This window comes from Cebus imitator, unplaced genomic scaffold (assembly GCF_001604975.1).
Source record: "Cebus imitator isolate Cc_AM_T3 unplaced genomic scaffold, Cebus_imitator-1.0 Scaffold364, whole genome shotgun sequence".
NCBI lineage: Eukaryota > Metazoa > Chordata > Mammalia > Primates > Cebidae > Cebus > Cebus imitator.
The window spans coordinates 498,870-517,348 of record NW_016107679.1 but is presented as its reverse complement, the minus strand read 5'-3'; the positions used below and the strand labels follow the sequence as shown (position 1 = coordinate 517,348).

At 37.6% G+C, this 18,479-nt stretch overlaps 2 protein-coding genes across 2 annotated transcripts in view; one reads left to right on the top strand and one right to left on the bottom strand.

Annotated features, from left to right (window-relative positions):
- ERMP1 (endoplasmic reticulum metallopeptidase 1) overlaps positions 1 to 6,863 on the top strand; it is a 59,122-nt gene extending 52,259 nt beyond the window's left edge. Inside the window, exons 14-15 of the mRNA XM_017506860.2 lie at positions 3,935 to 4,098; positions 4,220 to 6,863. Coding sequence (XP_017362349.1) covers positions 3,935 to 4,098; positions 4,220 to 4,384 — 329 coding nt within the window. The 3' untranslated portion in view covers positions 4,385 to 6,863. The remainder of the gene's footprint in view (positions 1 to 3,934; positions 4,099 to 4,219) is intronic.
- Positions 6,864 to 9,693: 2,830 nt separating this feature from the next.
- RIC1 (RIC1 homolog, RAB6A GEF complex partner 1) overlaps positions 9,694 to 18,479 on the bottom strand; it is a 142,819-nt gene continuing 134,033 nt past the window's right edge. Inside the window, exons 21-25 of the mRNA XM_037730823.1 lie at positions 16,903 to 17,189; positions 15,888 to 16,079; positions 13,411 to 13,588; positions 13,072 to 13,260; positions 9,694 to 12,288 (exon numbers count right to left, since the gene is read on the bottom strand). Of these exons, the coding sequence (XP_037586751.1) occupies positions 12,000 to 12,288; positions 13,072 to 13,260; positions 13,411 to 13,588; positions 15,888 to 16,079; positions 16,903 to 17,189 (1,135 nt within the window). The 3' untranslated portion in view covers positions 9,694 to 11,999. The remainder of the gene's footprint in view (positions 12,289 to 13,071; positions 13,261 to 13,410; positions 13,589 to 15,887; positions 16,080 to 16,902; positions 17,190 to 18,479) is intronic.

The window sequence follows — 18,479 nt, the reverse complement described above, 5'->3', positions numbered from 1 at the left end:
GCTGGGATTACAGGTGTGAGCTACCATGTCTGGCCCCACCTGGCTAATTTTCAAAAAAGTTTTATGTAGAGATGTCATCTTGCTGTATTGCCCTGAAGTGATCTTCCTGCCTTGGCCTCCCAAAATGTTAGGATTACAGGCATAAGCTGTTGCACCTAACCCCCACAAAAATTTAGTGTTATGAATTTTCCTCTTATTACTGTTTTGCATATATCTAACAGTTCCTGTTTTTAAAAAATTCTGTAATTTGTTTGTACTTCCTCTTTCACTGAAGAGTCTTTAATAGAAGACCTTTTAATTTCCAGAGGAAAGCTGTTTTAATAATTTCAACAATTCAGTTTTAGTGAATTGTGATCAATGTTATTTATTTATAATTTTATACAACTTTCCAATATTTGTGTGACCTCTAGTACCTGATTTTCTAAGTGTTTGATGCTCACTTGAGAAGGTATATTTTGTATTGTCAGTATATAAAGTTTTGGTATATACAGGTTGAGCATCCCTCCCTGAAAATCTGAAATCCAAAACTTTTTGAGCACCAACTTGATGCCACAAAAAGACAGTTCTGCCAGCCATGGTGGCTCATACCTGTAATGCTCACGTTTTGGGAGGCCAAAGCAAAGAATCACTTGGGGCCAGGAGTTTGGGACCACCCTGGGCAGTATAGTGAGACCTTGCCTCTACAAAAACTTAAAAAATTACCCAGGCATCGTGGCTCATGCCTGTAGTCCAAGCTGTTCAGGAGGGAGGACTGCCTGAGCCTAGGCATTGTAGACTGCAGTGAGCTATAATTGCACCACTGCACTCCAGCCACAGTGACAGAGTGAAAGCATGTCTTAAAAAAGAGGAAAATTCCACACCTGATCTCATATGACAGGTCATAGTAAAACACAGGCGCACAACACAATTGATTCCACATCCCTGGGGAAAGAAAACCTTTCCAGCCTGTTTCATTTGTAACATACCTTCGCACACACCCAGATTCTCCATGCATGTATATCTGTAGAGAGTAATAAAATGGTATGTGTGTAGGCTGCATATGCCAGTGGCAGGTTTCCCATAATGCCTCATGTGAAGCCGACCTAGGTGCATTACAGTTTTGTTTTTTTGCTTATTCTCTGTTCTGTGGTGTCAAGATACTGTTTAAAATGCCAAAAAGGCCTGCATGATACCTGTAGGGTAATTCAAGTATTCCAAAACCTGAAACACCTCTGGTCTTAAGCATTTCAAATAAGAAATACTCAACCTGTATCCACATGATGTACGTCATTGGTCATTTTGTTTAAGGCATCCTCTATCATCACTTTTTGCTCAATTGATGTGTCTTGTACTGAGTGGAATATTGGAGTCTCTTATTTGTGTGTTTATATCTTCTATACATCTTCTGTCGTTTTCCTTATAAAGTAGTTGCCATGTTATCTGGTGCACAGGTACTCAAAATTTTTGTCTTCATTGTCAATTGTGACTTTTAGTATTAAAAAGTGCCCCATTTATATTTAATGCTTTTGCCTTGAATTCTATTTTTTCAGAAGATAGGTCTTTTAAACAATTTCCACTTGACTAAAATACATTTGTTCATACCTTTATTTACCCTTTCTAAATCTCTCCGTATTCAAGAAACATCCAGTATGTGATTTTTATTACTCACATATTTGGCCTCAGCTGTCACAATATTTTACAATTATATGTGTTGCTTTATTATATTCTTTTTTTCTATGATGTATCTTCTGTGCTCTGTAAAACATTTATTTTCTGGCATTTATGAATATTTATATTTGTTTTAATCCTCTGTTATTTTACTTGAACCTGGAGCGGGAGGTTGCAGTGAGCAGTAATTGTGCCACTGCACTCCAGCCTGGGCCACAGAGCTAGACTCTTTCTCAAAAAAAAAAATGTTTTGACTCCCATCAATTAGCCTATACAACAGCAAGCTTATTCTACTTTCCTCTTTCCCTCTTCCACTTTGCATCCAATTTTTGTTACAACATGTAACATTTGTACATTTGTCTTACACCTTCACTTTAGTATTTGTTTTTGTAATACATTTGGATATATTAAAGTCCTCACTATAATAAGTTATTTCTGCCAGGTCTGGTGTGGCTCATTCTTGTAATCTCAGCACTTTGGGAGGTTGAGGCAGGAGGATGGGTTAAGGCCAGGTGCTCAGCCTGGGCAATATGGGGAGACCCCATCTCTACCAAAAAAAAAGGCTGGGCATGGTGGCTCACGTTTGTATCCCAGCACTTTTGGAGCTGAGGTGGGTGGATCGTGAGGTTAGGAGCTCCAGACCAGCCTGACCAACATGGTGAAACCCCGGTACAAGAATTAGCTGGGATTGGTGGCATGCACCTGTAATCAATCCCAGCTACTCGGGAGGCTGAGGCAGGAGAATCACTTGAACCCTGGAGACAGAAGTTGCAGTGAGCCGAGATAGTGCCACTGCTCTCCAGCCTGGGCGACAGAGTGAGACTCTTGGGTTCAAGAGTCTTATTTTGCATTTTTAGTAGAGACGGGGTTTTTCCATGTTGGTCAGGCTGGTCTCAAATTCCCCATCACGAGTGATCCACCCGCCCCGACTAAATTGCTGGGATTACAGGCGTTGAGCCACTGCCCCGACCCAATTTTCTTCATTTCTAAGGTAATTTTGCCTTTTTCCCTCACTTGTTTTTGAGTACAGTTCTTTTAATTCTTCCTTCTAGTAAGAATTTCTGATTCATGGTGGAGTTTTAAATATCCCCATATGTTTTCGTGTATGTATTTATAGTTGGAGTATAGTCATAACGTTTTCTTCTGCTTGTTGGTGTTTTTTTTTTTTTTTTTTTNTTTTTTGGTAGTAACTGTATGGATTTGTTTCTTTCCTCATTTTTGTGCTGTTTTGTATGATTTCTAGCAATGGCTTCTTTTTCTGCCAGTGTAAAGTCCAGATTCTTTAGTAAGTTTGAGTTGGTGTGTATGAATAATATATATTCATACAGGACCCTGTATGAATATATATTATTTTGATTTTTTATTGTTTTGATTTTTCTTACAGGACCCTGAATTTTCTTTTGCTTCTTTTCACCTTCACCACCCAAGTGCCAAATGATTCCTCTCCCTTTTCAGTTTATTTCCTCCTGAGCTTTGCTTTTGAAGACTGTTAGTTCAATAATGTGTACTTTTAAGTCCCTGCCCTGTAAACCTTTGACTGGACACTATAGTAGTACTTTCAGATTTAGGGTGGGCTTACTTGGCCTGCATTTGCCAGAAAGCCTTGCAGCATTAGCAGGGTGGGCACAAGTATGTGAGATTGCTCCCCAAGATTTATAAATTTATGTTTATTGCAAATGTGGGTATGCTCTATTTTCAAGTTAGGCTGAGGGTGTGTTTTGGTTTAGTTTTATCTGTTTTAGTTTTAGTTTGCCACTGTCATCAGTTTCCTTGGAAGTCCCCAGTGATAACTAAATTTTCAGAACTGAGCAGTTATTTTCCAGCTTGAAGGGACAAACTAGTAAAACATGTTTTAAGGCGTTAACATGATCAACTCTGAAAATTACAAACTCCATTCATAATGACAGTCATATCAGTACTGTTGTTAGCACTTTGCAGTTTTGCTAACACTTCCATATGCTTTTTCTAAGGTAATCCCCTCAAAAAAATGTGTTTCACAGATGAATAAATTGTGATTTAGATTAATTCCTGATGCCATGCAGCAATTAAGTGACAGGACCAACTTAAAACTAAGGCATTCTCATTTAGACTCTGTCTTTTCTGCACTACCTCATTATTTAAGCCTGTTGATTCACACTGAGTGTTCAAACTGGTAAACCTCCATTAGGTTTATAGTGAGTATACTTAGAGTCATAGAGGCATGAACCTTTATGAAATCTGGTTTGGATTGTGGGTTATTTTATCCTTTTCAGAAGACTAACTGTTCTTTCTTCCTTCTGCCTTATAGGACCAAGCCATATGTCCTTCTATGTTCGAGCCCACAAAGGGTCAACACTTTCTCAGTGGTCTCTTGGCAATGGCACCCCAGTCACAAGTAAAGGAGGAGACTACTTTGTCTTTTACTCCCATGGACTCAAGGCCTCTGCATGGCAGTTCTGGATAGAAGTGCAGGTGCACATTTCCCAGCATTGCTTGTTCCATTGATTAGGTTCCCAGGTGGTATTTAGCAAGAACCTTGGGTTCAGTATTCTGGCTTCCAAGAACTGAAGAACTAATTGATTTTCTTTGGCAGGTCTCTGAAGAACATCCCGAAGGAATGGTCACTGTGGCCATTGCTGCCCACTATCTATCTGGGGAAGACAAGAGATCCCCTCAGCTGGATGCTCTGAAGGAGAAGTTTCCAGATTGGACATTTCCCTCTGCCTGGGTGTGCACCTACGACCTCTTTGTGTTTTAATCCTGTGGATGAGCTCTAAGTACATGCCCAGTGGATACACCATGTGACATGGTTTCTCCCTATGTTATGTGGATGTTTGTAATGTAAGTCAATGAATTTTAATGAGCATATGTTCAAAGAGCTTTCTGGGTTAACACTTTTCAGGGCCAAGCACTATAAGGGTTAAGCTGTGGCACAATGATGCATGGCCTGTTGACACTTGAAAATGCATTTTCTGGCATGTAAGCACATGTGGGTACTGCCACTACACACACGTTATTTTATGTGATCTTAAGGACAAAAGCCAACAAACCACTTCAATAGCCGCCCCTTTAGGATCAAGAAAGAAGTACACTGTCAGACAATCGTTAATGAGATAAAAGTGGTTTCCAATTTAAGCCCCAAGACCATTTGTCGTATTAGTAGATGGTTGGTGAAATATCACTCACTGGGGTAATGATTCCCCTTGAGACTGTAACTCTGTGTGGGTCACTGAAGTGATTGCCGTAGGGCTGGGGGAGAAGCATTGCACTATTGAGGACGTAGCCTGTGCTTAGCTGTTTCTTCAGGCAGCCTCTCGAGTGTGCTTTGTGTCTCTATACTGAGGCCTGGACCCCAAGCTGAGCTGGTGACTCACTGTCCTGACAAGTGGACACTCAGATACATTGCTATGCTGTTTTCCTCTGAAACATGTCTGTTACCTCTCTCCATCTTACCAATTTGAAAACAAGAATATTTGGCCATATAGCCCTCTCGTTTTTGTAGGTTCTTTTGGTTCCGAATATTGTGTGTGCAAGTATGTGACCTTAACTTACTTCCTCAGAGCACTGACCTGCCACCTGGGCTATTCTGGGGTAGAAGGCAGCCTGGGAGTAGTGGGCATTTTATAAATATTTATTCTTTTGTTTCATACGAGTCTTGTGTTATACAAGCTTAATCCTTTATGGCATAATCTTATGTCTTCTTGTCTTCCAGCCAGTTGAATAGATTTTCTCAGTAACTTACTATCCAGCAGGCTGGCTTTCCTGAGACTTGAGGTTGTGGCTTATACTGGAGTAAGACCGCTGTACCTGTAGGTGGTTCAGATCCTGCATAATGGCAGCATGAGGACTTAAAGGTGGTTTTCATTTTGAAGATGGCTGTGTAGCTTGTAAGGTATATCATAGCAGTACCTCTCATGGCTTTTTTGGTCCAGCAGTGAGGGGGTTCATGAGATCAGTGGTAAACTGTGCAAGCTTTCATTTTACCATTAGGAAATGTAAAATGTTGGAAGGCACAGTTAAAACAAAAAGGGGTAGCTAGATTTATCTTGGATGATGGAGGAAATGAGAGAGGAATGCTCTTGAAAGGTGGCCTGTGGATCTATTTGAATAGAAAGAGCACAGTAAGTGTGCAATGCAGGAGGAAAACGTCTTTAGGCTGCTTGTCTAATGTGTATGATGTGCTTTTAAAATCCTGCTCCTCCTTGCCTGCCCAATCTGTGACTCCCTAAAAACTAACTGGGGCCATGTAAATAGCAGGGCTGCAGCCAGAGCTGAATGATAACACGTTGGGCTGTCACATGCATCAGCACTGCACACTGGAGTCATTGCTTTTTCTGGACTTTGTAGAAATCGGTCTCAAGTGCTTCAAGAGTATGGCTCTTGCTACTTTTATCTGTCAGGTAGCATATAAGGTTTGTAGGGTTTATATCTTGTACAGAATCACAGTTGTGGAGAAAAAGTAATAATCTTTCAATGAATTTAAAATATAGGCCTATTTTGCATCCCCATGCTTAATCTGATACAATTAGTGTTCCCTGTGATTTACATCCACTTTGGAAAGGATGCCTTTACTGTTGTTCAGTAATAAATCACTGTTTTTCTTTTGCCTTTGGGTTATTTCCCTGTGTAAACCATTGTCTTTGTTTTGGTTTTCTTTAGCATTATGAAGCTTTGGTATTGTACAAGGTCAATAATAAGATGCTCACACTAGTCTCAGGGCTTGTGTAACATTCTGGGAGGTTGTTTTAATGCCAGAAATGGTCAAGTAATTATCGAAAGTATTTATGGCTCTGTTAAGCACACAGTCTGTCACATTGGAAGATGCTGAGATTAAATTTTTTCTTAAAGAATATCTGATCATTTCATTTCTAAAAGAGTCTTTTCAAGCTGGAACACAGTCACTAACAAATGCATTATTTTCTGCAGAATTTAAATGTTAGTAGTACAGTACTGCTTATTCAGGGAAAATGTGTGAAGAATTATGATTTCACAGTAGTTCGTTCTTGTGTTTGACCTAAGAATGACTGTCAAATGAAGTGTTTGTTTCTACAGTTTAGTATATACAAACAAGCATGATAGGATTCTTAAAGATATTACTACTGAGGGAGCCACAAGCCAGCCTGCTGACTCAGGAAGCTGTAGGAGTGTTTGTCAATTTCTTATCACTGGTTTACTGACTTACTGAGGATTAATTAATTGTTGCCTTACAATGTTACTGAAATAAACTTTTTAATATACTGGTTGGTATCTTTTTAACAGACAAACAGATATGTGTTCTTATGTATCCCCCTGTTTTCAAGGGTTATTCCATGTCCACAGAAACGACCTAGATGGCTCATGAGAACAAGTAACATGGAAATGTTTTCTTCAGTTGGAATCCCTTATCTTGGAATGAAATGATACTTGTAAATTTCACAGAATTATTAGGTAACTATTGAGCTTAAGCATATGTAGCAGTTTTAAATCATCCCCATTAGCAAAAAATATCAAAGGGCAAAGGGTGTTCTTTTAGGGGTGCGGGGAGTAAGGGTAGGACGGATGCTGTAAACTTTGGGAGGCCGAGGTGGGGAGATCACTTAAGCCAAGTAGTTTGAGACTGGCCTGGACAGCATGGCAAAACCCTGTCTCTACTAAAAACACAAAAATTAGCAGGGTATGGTGGTGTATGTTTGTGGACCCAGCTACTAGAGAAACTGAGGTGGGAGGATGGCTTACGCTCAGGAGATTGAGGCTGCAGCAAACCATGATTGTGCCATTGCCTTCCAGCCTGGGTAACAGAGCAAAACTCTTTCGAAACATCCAAAATTAGTGTAATGTACCATATTAATAAAGGACAAAACCCACGTCACTATATCAATAGATGCAATGTATGTTTGTTGAGTGTTTTCATCATGGAAATCCAAAACCCTTCCATGATGAAAACACTCAACAAACATACATTGCATCTATTGAAACAGTCACGTGGGTTTGTCTTTATTAAAGACCAACTATACATAAGGGAACATCCTCAACCAGATAAAGGCTATCTATGAAAAACCCACAGCTAGCATCATAATTAGTGATGAAAGCAAGATTCCTCCTAATATCAGAAGACAACATGGATGTCCACTATTGCCATTTAATAAAGCATTGTACTGGTGGCTCTATCCAGGACAGTTTGTCAGGAGAAAGAAAAGGCATCCAGATGGAAAAGGCAGAGTTTAAACTATCTCTGGTTGCAAACAACATGACCGTCAATACAGAAAAGCCTAAGTAATCCATGAAAAAGAAAAGTTCAGTGTTGCATGATGCAATGTCAATATACAGAAACAACTGTATTTATATATGCAATCCAAAACCAGAAAATTCCACTTTTTTACAATAGCATTAATAAAATACTTAGGAATAAATATAATAAAAGTATGAGACTTACTAAAAATTCACTGTTAAAAGACATTAAAAACCCAATAAATGGAAAGACATCTCATGTTCATGGACTGGAAGGCTTAATATGGCAATATTTTCCACATTGCTTGATGTCATGAATACAGTCCTTATCAAAATCTCAAATGCCTTTAGTTTAGGAGAGAAATTGATAACCGGATCCTAAAATTCATACGGAAATAGAAAGGAACTAGATTAGCCAAAACAGCCTAGAAAAAACAAACTTAGGACTCCCACGTTCAAAATTTCCTGCAAAGCAACAGAAATCAAGGCAATGTGGTATGGGCATAAGAAGAGATTACAGATCATCATAATACAATTAAGAGTCTATGAATAAACTCATATAGCTATACTTGATTGATTTTTGACTGGGAAAAAAATCTTTTCAATAAATGGTGCTCTGACAGTAGCCACATGTTAGAAGAATGAAATCGTATCTTTTATATCATATACAAAACTGGAGATGCAACTATAAAACTCTTAAAACTTAGGCATAAATATTCATAACACTGGATGAGGCACAAGCAACCAAAGAAAAAAAAGTTTGACTTAATCAAAATGAAAGACTGTGTTTCAAAGGACACTATCAAGAAAGTGAAATGAAAGACTGTGTGATTGTAATCACATGGTGACGACAATCAGAACCTAAATCAGACTTCTGTTGTATTCTTACCAATTTGTTTTTTAGCAGTATTAATGGGTACATTTTAGAGTCTTCTATTTTGTGTGGAATTTTATCTTCCTTTTCAAATGCTGTAATTAACATCATTAAAAAAAAAAAAAAAAAAAAATATTTGACAAGAATAATTGGAAATTTCTGCATATATTATAAAAAAATAAAATTGTAGAAAATAAAAAAAAAAAAAAAACAAAACCTTGAATATTGAAGCCTAGGGAAAAAAAGTGAAAAGAAAGCCAACAGAATGAGGAAATATCTGCAATTTATATATATATATATAATAGTATTTAGAACATAAAGAACTCCAGCAAATGAATAATGAAATGACATAAGTAGACATTTTTCTTCAAAGATATACAAATGGCTAATAATCCTACGAGAAGATGTACATTAGCCATTAGGAAAATGAAAATCCCTATGATGAGATACCACTTCATATACAACTTTGAATGGCTACAGCCAAACTAACAAACAATAACATGTTTTGGTGCCAAGTAAGACAGAAGTCCACATACTGTATGTTTCCATTTAGATGAAATGTCCAGAATAGGCAAATCCATGGAGACAAAGCATATTTAGGAAAATGGTAAAAAGTGAAAGTAATTTTTAATCCCACTTATTAGAAATGACACCTAGGTTCCTCTATACTTACATAAAATTTTGCTTGCTTCGTGGGGTATCTTACGGTATACATAATTTTCTGTCATTTCTTCATTATACTTTGAACATTTTCCGTGTCATCGATATGGACTGTTTCCACCAATAGATTACTGTTAGGCATCTAGAATGTTGCCAACTCTTGACGTTCCCATTCTAAATCTACATACAAACAAATATTTTAAATAAAGTAGTCTGAATTTCTAGTTACTTCGTAAGGAAAATTCTAAGAAACAGAATTATATAATGAAAAGATGACTTTCATGGCTTTTGTTGTTAACCTGAGATGATGAATAAACAAAACTTTTTGTAATGGTTTTATTGCCCTTTACAAAGTGGGGAAAAATACACATTACAGAAATAGCAGCAACTTTAATTACAAAGCAAAGGTTGATTTTATTCCCATACCCCAATGACTTCCTGTTTTGGTTTCAGCAAATAACTTATTAATAAATGCATCTAGTAAACCTCAAATAATTATACTGAATATTTAAATTCATTGGCTAAAATTATGGCTTAAACAGTTGATATGTGAACCAAGCAACACAACAAAATAAAAATGGAGTTGTAAAAATTAAATTATGTAACAAATAAATTACCAAATTTTCTGTAAACCTGCCAAATTTCTTGCTGTGGGACCTATTTCTATTAGTTGAAAAAGGAATATTTTATTTAAAAAAAAAAGATTCATGGCCTAACCCACAGGAATACAGTTAACTTACTGGTGCCCTGCTTTCAAGAATGTGAGATGAACTCAGTAGCACAGTGTTTTATTTAAGATATTTGAGAAGATCACAGCTCTTTATAATGGTAAATCATTTTTATTGACTGAATATTCACACCAAACACAAAAGCAATGCTGGTTCTTCTCCTTAATGGACTACAACAGGAGAAGAGAGTTCAGTTTCTGGCTGGGCTGCATGTACTCACATGCAAAACATTATCTTAAGATTCAGGGAAAGGTGGTTTGAAACAAAAACTTAAATAAAAATAGCACCAGAAGGACCAGGTACCAATAATCACATACTCCACCCATTTGGGAGTTTTATTTTGTGAAATTATTGCACTTGTAATGTAAAAGTAAATGACAGGATATTACCCAACTCAGTAATTTTAAATACTTTGAAGAATTCTGAACTAAGCAGTTTCAAAACGGTTTTGAGTTTTTCTTCAAAGGAAACCTGGTCAAGACAACTAAATCTAGCCATTTACTTTAAAAAGCAAGGAGACAGGACCAAGTTTTGTTTCTAAACTACAATTGCACTATGAAAAAAGGGGTTGTTTTAGATAGTGGTACGAATTTGGTCCACATCGAATACATCGTTATTATAAAAATAAACAAGTTTTTTGTAAAAAATAACATTGCATTCCTTGTTCAAATTGCACAGTACAAACAAGCTGTCTAAATTAATACTGTTATAAGTTAATTAGAATTACATACAGTGGATGTGTGTGTTTAGTCTAAAGCAATTAAGGAGTATGCAGTTCTGTTTTCATAATGTATGAAAACAAATTTAAGTCATTTCTAGAAGTACATAAAATATTTTAAGTTTACAATGAAGAATGCATTCTTTACATACTAATTTTTAGTAGCTGTGATAATACAGGATTCAGCAGTCTATTTACATAGAAGTCCATCTTTATTCAATTTACAAAAGCAATAAATAAAACTACATTAATTTGCACAAAACCTGCTGCATTTCATGATCAGTGTGATCATTTCTATTACTTCATGACCAACCCAAAAAAATCTGTCTTCCTCAACTTGCAAAGAGGAGCAAGCTCTATCTTTGTAGACATGCAGAATCCAGCATTAAAAGCTTACAAATTACAATACAAGCCCTAAAAATATGAACAGTGCCTTTGGGTATATCTACACAAGAGTATTCACAAAAAGATACTGTTCCTTAATATAAAATTGTTTAGTGGTATCTAACAGCATAATTGAGAAGAATCCCACAGACCTGTGCCCACACTGATCTAATGGGAATCAAGCTTGCTAAAACAAGCACATCAACTCACAGGTCAATAGCTTCCATCAATTCTGGACTGGGATTTAAGGGGCTAGTAAAGCCAAGGAGAATGTTTCTATCACACTGGCACATACTGTGCTCCAGGGTAGATATCTATTCAGGAGGACTGTTTAAGGAGTCCAGCGAGCTCTATCCAAGGGAGCAAACAGGTAGGTAGCTTAAGTACCTGATAAACTACAGCAAGCACCTTAGCATTTTTTTAAAAAAGCAGTCTGGACATATGCAGAACCAGGAAACATAAGAAGCTGTAAGTAGTGAAAAAGTAAGCTCACCTAGGACAAAACAATTCCTATGGTTTAAGAGCTACCAACCTCTGAGTAAAACCAAAATATTCCCATGTACATCTGTACAATATTTACTTTTCACTGCAGCTTAAAAATTTTTTATGAAAGATGCTTTATATCACATTTTTATGGAGTCAAAAAGATTTCTTAGACAAGAATTAGTTAAAATCTAGTAATACTTTACCAAAGAGTCTCTGAACTGAGTTCTCCTGTTAAATCAGCCAACTAGGTTACAACGTAGAGTTGCATGCTGCTGCTAATTAATACTGCCCCATTGTGATGGGAACCTCACTGTTGTTAGGACACAGAACAGTCGTAAGTCCCATCCTGAAAAGGTTCTTCCTCCTCTGCTTCAGCTGTGTCCTCCTCTTTCCGGCTGACCATACTGCTACTCCCGACTTCACCCTGGGGGATGCTTCCATGGCTGGAGGAGCCCCTGCTCTCCTCTGCCCGGGGGCTACTCTGTTCAGGAGTCTTACCCACAGTTATTGGCTGGAAGGCATCTGGCTGGACCTGCTCTTCTGTTATCTCACTGAGCTTCTGCAGTTGTGGCTTAATGATGTTTAAAAATGGCTTATATCCAGGACTATGTAGAGAAAAAAAACATGAGCTCATCTGCCATAATTGAAAAGGTTTGGTAGAATGTTACAGATAAACTCCCACTAAGCATTGATATGGTAAGGACAATGATAGATTATGAGGGGAGGGAGGAGGCAAAGAAGGTACGAAGGAAAGGCTTCTTGGGTGTCCTGCCCAACACAGAGGGGGCTGCATGTTGCATAAGCCTGCGGCTTAAGTTTCTAAGCACACTAGGGGTAAAGGCTGATGTTTTAGAACCAGTATTACAAATAAAAATTTTATTTTACAATTGAAAAGCCAAAAGTAGTTTAGACTCGAAAAAGGACCTTCAGACAACATCTAACCTAAAGCCATTTGGCAATTAAGGAAAACCAGATCCAAGTAAGGGAAGTAACTAGCCCTGAATATGCATATAACTGGTAATAAAGACAGGGCTAGAGACCAAGGCTCTGAACTGCCACCACAATTCTTATTTGGATTTGCTTGTTACTGCCAAGGAATGTTAAATTGACATGGACCTTAACTTTGAGACTTTTCAAGTAGACATTTTTAGATTATAGCCTCCATTTCCACAGGACTGCAAATCTGAAGTTCCAGTCTAATTCTAAGCTCATTTGCACTGCATCAATCTTAAGTCAGTGACATGCATTCACCAGTATAAATTATACACTGACTAACATAATAATGTATAATACACGAACCATAACTAAGCCTTAAGGTGAAAGGACAGAATTCACCAAGAGACAACAACCTAAAATATTAGATATAAAGATGGTAAAGCAGCACTTACCAGTCTGTAGATGCCCATCGGTCCACTGCATGTAGCCCTGTCTTTATGTTCTGTAACATCTCTCCATCTACCTCTGAAGACTGTGTAATAACCAAAATCTGATTGATTACTGAGGATTCTCTAAGAATCAGGCCTATAACAATGCACCAGTCCAGGCACCCTGCCTCCATGAAAATATGTAGCAAATACCTAAATAAAAGCAGAAACAAAATGATTTATGCTAAGGAGGATCTGTAAGATGCACAGAAGTGCAATGATTATTAGGAAAGTAGTCCCATACCTATATGCCCAAATACTCTGAGTGGGCATTCTGTGATTTCAAATAGACCAGAAACTCACCGAAGCTGGACCTGGGATTTATGAGGCCCTTTACTGGCCAACTCCATGGAAATGTGCTCCAGCTCTGACTGAGTTAAACTGAGTGTAGAGAAATTTTCATCCACCACTGTCCAATCTCCATCCACCATGGAGCTACTTTCGGTCAAGTCTGTGGCTGAACCAATACTGCATTCATCACCTGATGAAGAATTGCTAGAAGTTACAAACCAGCTTCTTGTAGAAAATATATTTTCCTTTAATTTTAAATATTAGTTGTTCCTCAGATGTTGATTTCTCAGGATCTTGAAATTAAAACATGAAACCCATGGCTAAAATTACCATGTGAACATAGAAGATATTTTTTAAAAATTAGATAACCAGACATTATGTGTCTTTAGATGAAAAAACATACTACCACCACCTATGAAGCAGTCTTCCCCACTTCCCTCAATAAAATCTGGCTAGAATTTGACCAAGTCTTTACAATCACCTACTAATTTACAGGAAATAAAGAGGAAACTGTTAAACTAAACGATGAAGATATAATAAGCAAAATCATTACTGTTGTAAACTCCACAAAATCAAATTTCTTCAATGAATAAACTGCAAGGAAGGGAAAAGGAGATGGTAGGGAACATCCACTTGAAAAGAGAATTAAGAACACAATCAATATGTGAACCTTATTTAAATCTTGACTCAACCTATAAAAAATTATGTTTATGAAATAATTGGAAATCTGAATACTTATTGAATATTTGATGGTATCAAGGAATTATCAAATTTTTATAGGGATAATAGTATTTTGGTCACAATTCTTAAAGAGTCCTTGTAGGAAAAATGCTGAAATATTTATAGATGATGTGTCATGGATTTTCTTCAGTTAATATAGGATGGGGGAAGTACGCTAAACAAATGTGGCCATTAGTGATGGAAGCTGAGTGATGGCCACATGGGGGACTGAGGGGAGCCCACTATATTATCTCTACTTTTTAATATATTTGAAATTATCTCATTCAAAGTTTTCTAAAACAAGTAATGGCACCACCTCACACCCATTAGGATGATTACTATCAAAAAACAGAAAGTGAGTGTTGGTGAGATGTGGGGAAATTAGAACCGTCATCCACTGCTGAGAATGTAAAATGGTGCATTGCTATGGGAAACATGGCGATTCCTCAAAAACATTACAAGCAGAATTACGATATCACCCAGCAGTCCCATTTCTGAATATGTATATGCCCAAAAGAACTGAAAAGAATCTCACAGAAATATTATATATATCCACATTCGTAGAATTCACAATAGCTAAAAGTAGAAGCAACGCAAGTTTCCATCAAATGAATACACACAATGTGGCATCTGCATACAAAGGAGTAACACATGCTCCAACATAGATGAACATGAGGACATTATGCTAAGTGAAATAAGCTGGTCACAAAAAGACAAACACTGTATGATTCCTTTATATGAAGTACCTAGAATACTCAAATTCAGAAAGAGAAAAAATAAAATGGTGGCTGTCAGTGGATGGGGGGAAGAACTGATGGGAAGTTGTTAATAAAGAACATATACGGAGTTTTCATTTTGAAAATGAAGAGTGTTTTGGAGGTTGACTGCAGAACAATGGGGTATCAACACTACAGACTGCTTAAAAATGATTAAGCTGATAAATTGTATATTCTGCCACAATTAGAAAAAAAAAAAACTAATGAGATCTGTAAGCCTCCTCACATAGAAGCTCAGTTAACAGTTATGACTGACTGATATTCAAACATTAGACAAATACCTGACCACTAAAAAAACTGCAAAAACTCTGACAAACTGCTGTTTAAGCTTCTATACTTTATAACCCTATACCAACATAAATTGCTTCAAAACCTCTTCAGTTTGTAATTTACCCATTACTATAGAGCAGAGATTGATGTGCATTTTTTGGTAAAACGGCCAGAGAGTAAATATTACAAGCTTTTAAGGCCTGGAGGCAAAATCAAGGATATTACATAGGAACCTATATAGCAAGAGAAAAAGCAAATGACCACAAATTTTTATCGACGAAATAAAAAATACTACCACCTCACATATTCCAAAAGAAAAATAAGTAATATAAAAATGATAATGGGAAAAAAAATGATAATGGAGTAAAAATTTTTTTGATCCACATCTAATTATGATAAAAATGGAATTCTTTATATGACGATAACATTTTGCTTACTTGGGGCTCAACGTTAGTGTTTCCTTATCATCAGTATTGATTTACAAAGATTTATCTATTAATGTTGATCTGTACTATTTTTTTTGTTCATGTAAAATAAATATGGCAAAGTACAGTCAAGGCCAATTTGGCCTTGTTTTACAAACTGTCCACCTCTCCAGCAGATACAAATGGTTAATCCTCCATCATGTTAGAAGAAGAGTGAAGCTCCATCTCTGAAGTGCTATAGCATATAAACTTTCTTCAAAGGAAATGAAGAAGAGCTAGGATGTAAAATGACATTTACCTTTATTAGATAAAGGTGACAGGAAGGCATCTTGCATTTGTGGTCCATGGGATGAAGCTGTGTCTGTCTCATGATGTGTGGGGCCAATGTTGCTGAGCCAGCTCTGACTTCGCTGGATGTTGGAGATGCCAGCATCCATCTCAAGGTTTAAAAATGGGTCAGCTGACTGAGACTTTAACAGCTGCTCTCCCACTGAAGAGTAGTCCAAGAACAAAAAATGGAGGAAGAAATTCAAAATGCACACACTAACATTTTCAATTGAACTCTTTTAGCTTCCTTCATCTGCCTACCCAATAAAGACAGTTCAAAGGCAATTACTGCCCTGAAGTGTATCGGCCACCCTAAAACTAGAGACATGTGACTGTAACACAATAGACTGGCCACACAATATTACCTAACAGTTACATCATCCTATCTCTTACTGGAGCTAGGCAAAACTTATATATTATGTTGATCTTCTAAGTGACTTGCTTTGGCTCTTAAGATGACATGCAGTTTCCAAATGCCAAAGTTAAAAGTTTCGGTTTTGATATTCATAAATAATAATTAGAACAGTCTTCATAAAAGATCTGAATTAAAAAACTTTAAATTTTTCTTTCACCAAAATATACACTTTCAGTTTGTCCTCTCCTAGTTTAGAAGGTGGCCTGTTTCCCTGGAATGAATTCTGTCAGCTTATTTTGAGGTCCTTGTCTATCTGGTTTCAGAACTCCTTCCCACAATAACATAAGCATGGTAGCTTTTATATTCAGCTAGTTTTCAACTTCTTTATAATCCAAGAATGACTAGATTCTTGAATTAGACATCAAGGTCACAAGATTTAGAGAAAAAGGTTTTACTTTATTTACACCCTTGGTCAAGCAGTGCACATTCCAACTGATGTACAAAAAGTTGGCTTTTATCCACTCCTAAGTTTGGAATAAAAATAATCCCTTGAATATCAACTAATAAAATGTCTAACTACATGGAGTAAAATACAATTCTCCTTGTACAAGTGACACAAAGTCTACATTACCAGTTCGATATTTTCCATTTTTGAAAGGAGAATTGATAGAAGAGGCTGGGATAATTGGAAGTGGCCACAGGAAATCTTTGTGGAGTCTCTTCAGGGCTATTACAAAGTTGTCTACCCGGGCAGCTCGGGTACGTTCCTTGCAAAGCCAACTAATTAGTTCAAAGCCCAGCTGAGCTGCAAAGCAGCCAAGGTCCTTTAACCTCACGTCTTCTAAGAGGCGCCGAGCATGTCTCCACAGCATCATGTCAATATACATGTTCTCAGCACAGTCACTGTCTTTGCTCCATCTGTAAGTGGAAACACAAGATTATTTCTCCAGAATAAGCTTTACTGGACTTATTATGCAGTAGTACTGATAAAGATGACAAGGAGACAAGCGATCCAAGAACCAATTCTAGTTGACAATGAAGATAAAGCATCAGGACTTCTCCTCCATGTGACACCACAACCCCTGGAACACAGTAGGCTTTTAAAACATTTGTAGAATGAATACAGGAATAGGAAAAAGGGGACAGAAGAAGTCAGACTGGGAAGCAAGTGATGAGTGGCTGATGGAAAGAAAGGGAACAAACCCATGCTGTATTTGAAAAGCCCAATGAGAAAAGGGAAGGAGAACACATCAAAGAAACTAAGGATAGACAGGCAAAATGAAATTAAATTTCTCAGTGTGAGTCATGCAGATATATGAAAAGAAAACCAATTTTATTTTTTCTTAAATGACAAGGTTTCACAGTGTCACCCAGTCTGCAGTGCAGTGATGTGATCATGGCTCACTGCAACCTGCAACTCCTGGGCTCAAGCTATGTTCCCTACCTAAGCCTCCCAAGTAGCTGGGACTACAGGTGCCTGCCACCATGCCTGGCTAATTTATTTTTATTTTTGTAGAGATGGGATCTTGCTATGGGGCCCAGGTTCATTTTGAACTCCTGGCCTCAAGCAATCCTCCCACGTTGGCCTCCCAAAGTGCTGGAATTACAGGTGTGAGCCACCTTGACAGTCCTAAAACCAACTTTTATAAATTACAACTTGACTATGTATAGTCTTCATCCCTGACTCACATGAGCTAATGTGGGGGAACTGGATTGGTAAATGGATAATGTGGTACTTTAAGTGAGAGGCAGTTTAGCGGTTAGGTAAAGAGCTTGGTCTCTAACGCAGGACTGCCTAGATTCAGATCTTGGCTCCGCCACTCATTTGTTTTGTGAACATAACTAAGTTTATTTTCCTAGGCCTCTGTTTCTTCACCTATGCAATGTGGATAACTCTCACAGTTATTTAAAGGACCTGGCCAGGCACAGTGGCTCAAGTCTGTAATCCCAGCACTCTGGGAGGCCAAGGTGGGCGGATCACCTGAGGTCAGGAGTTCAAGACCAGCCTGGCCAACATGAAACCCCGTCTCTACTAGAAATACAAAAAAAAATTAGCCAGGCGTCGTGGCAGGCACCTGTAATCTCAGCTACTCAGGAGGCTAAGGCAGGAGAATCACTTGAACCTGGGAGGCGGAGGTTGCAGTGAGCTGAGGTTGCACGAGTTCATCAGCCTGGGCAACAAGAGTAAAACTCCGTCTCAAAAAAAAA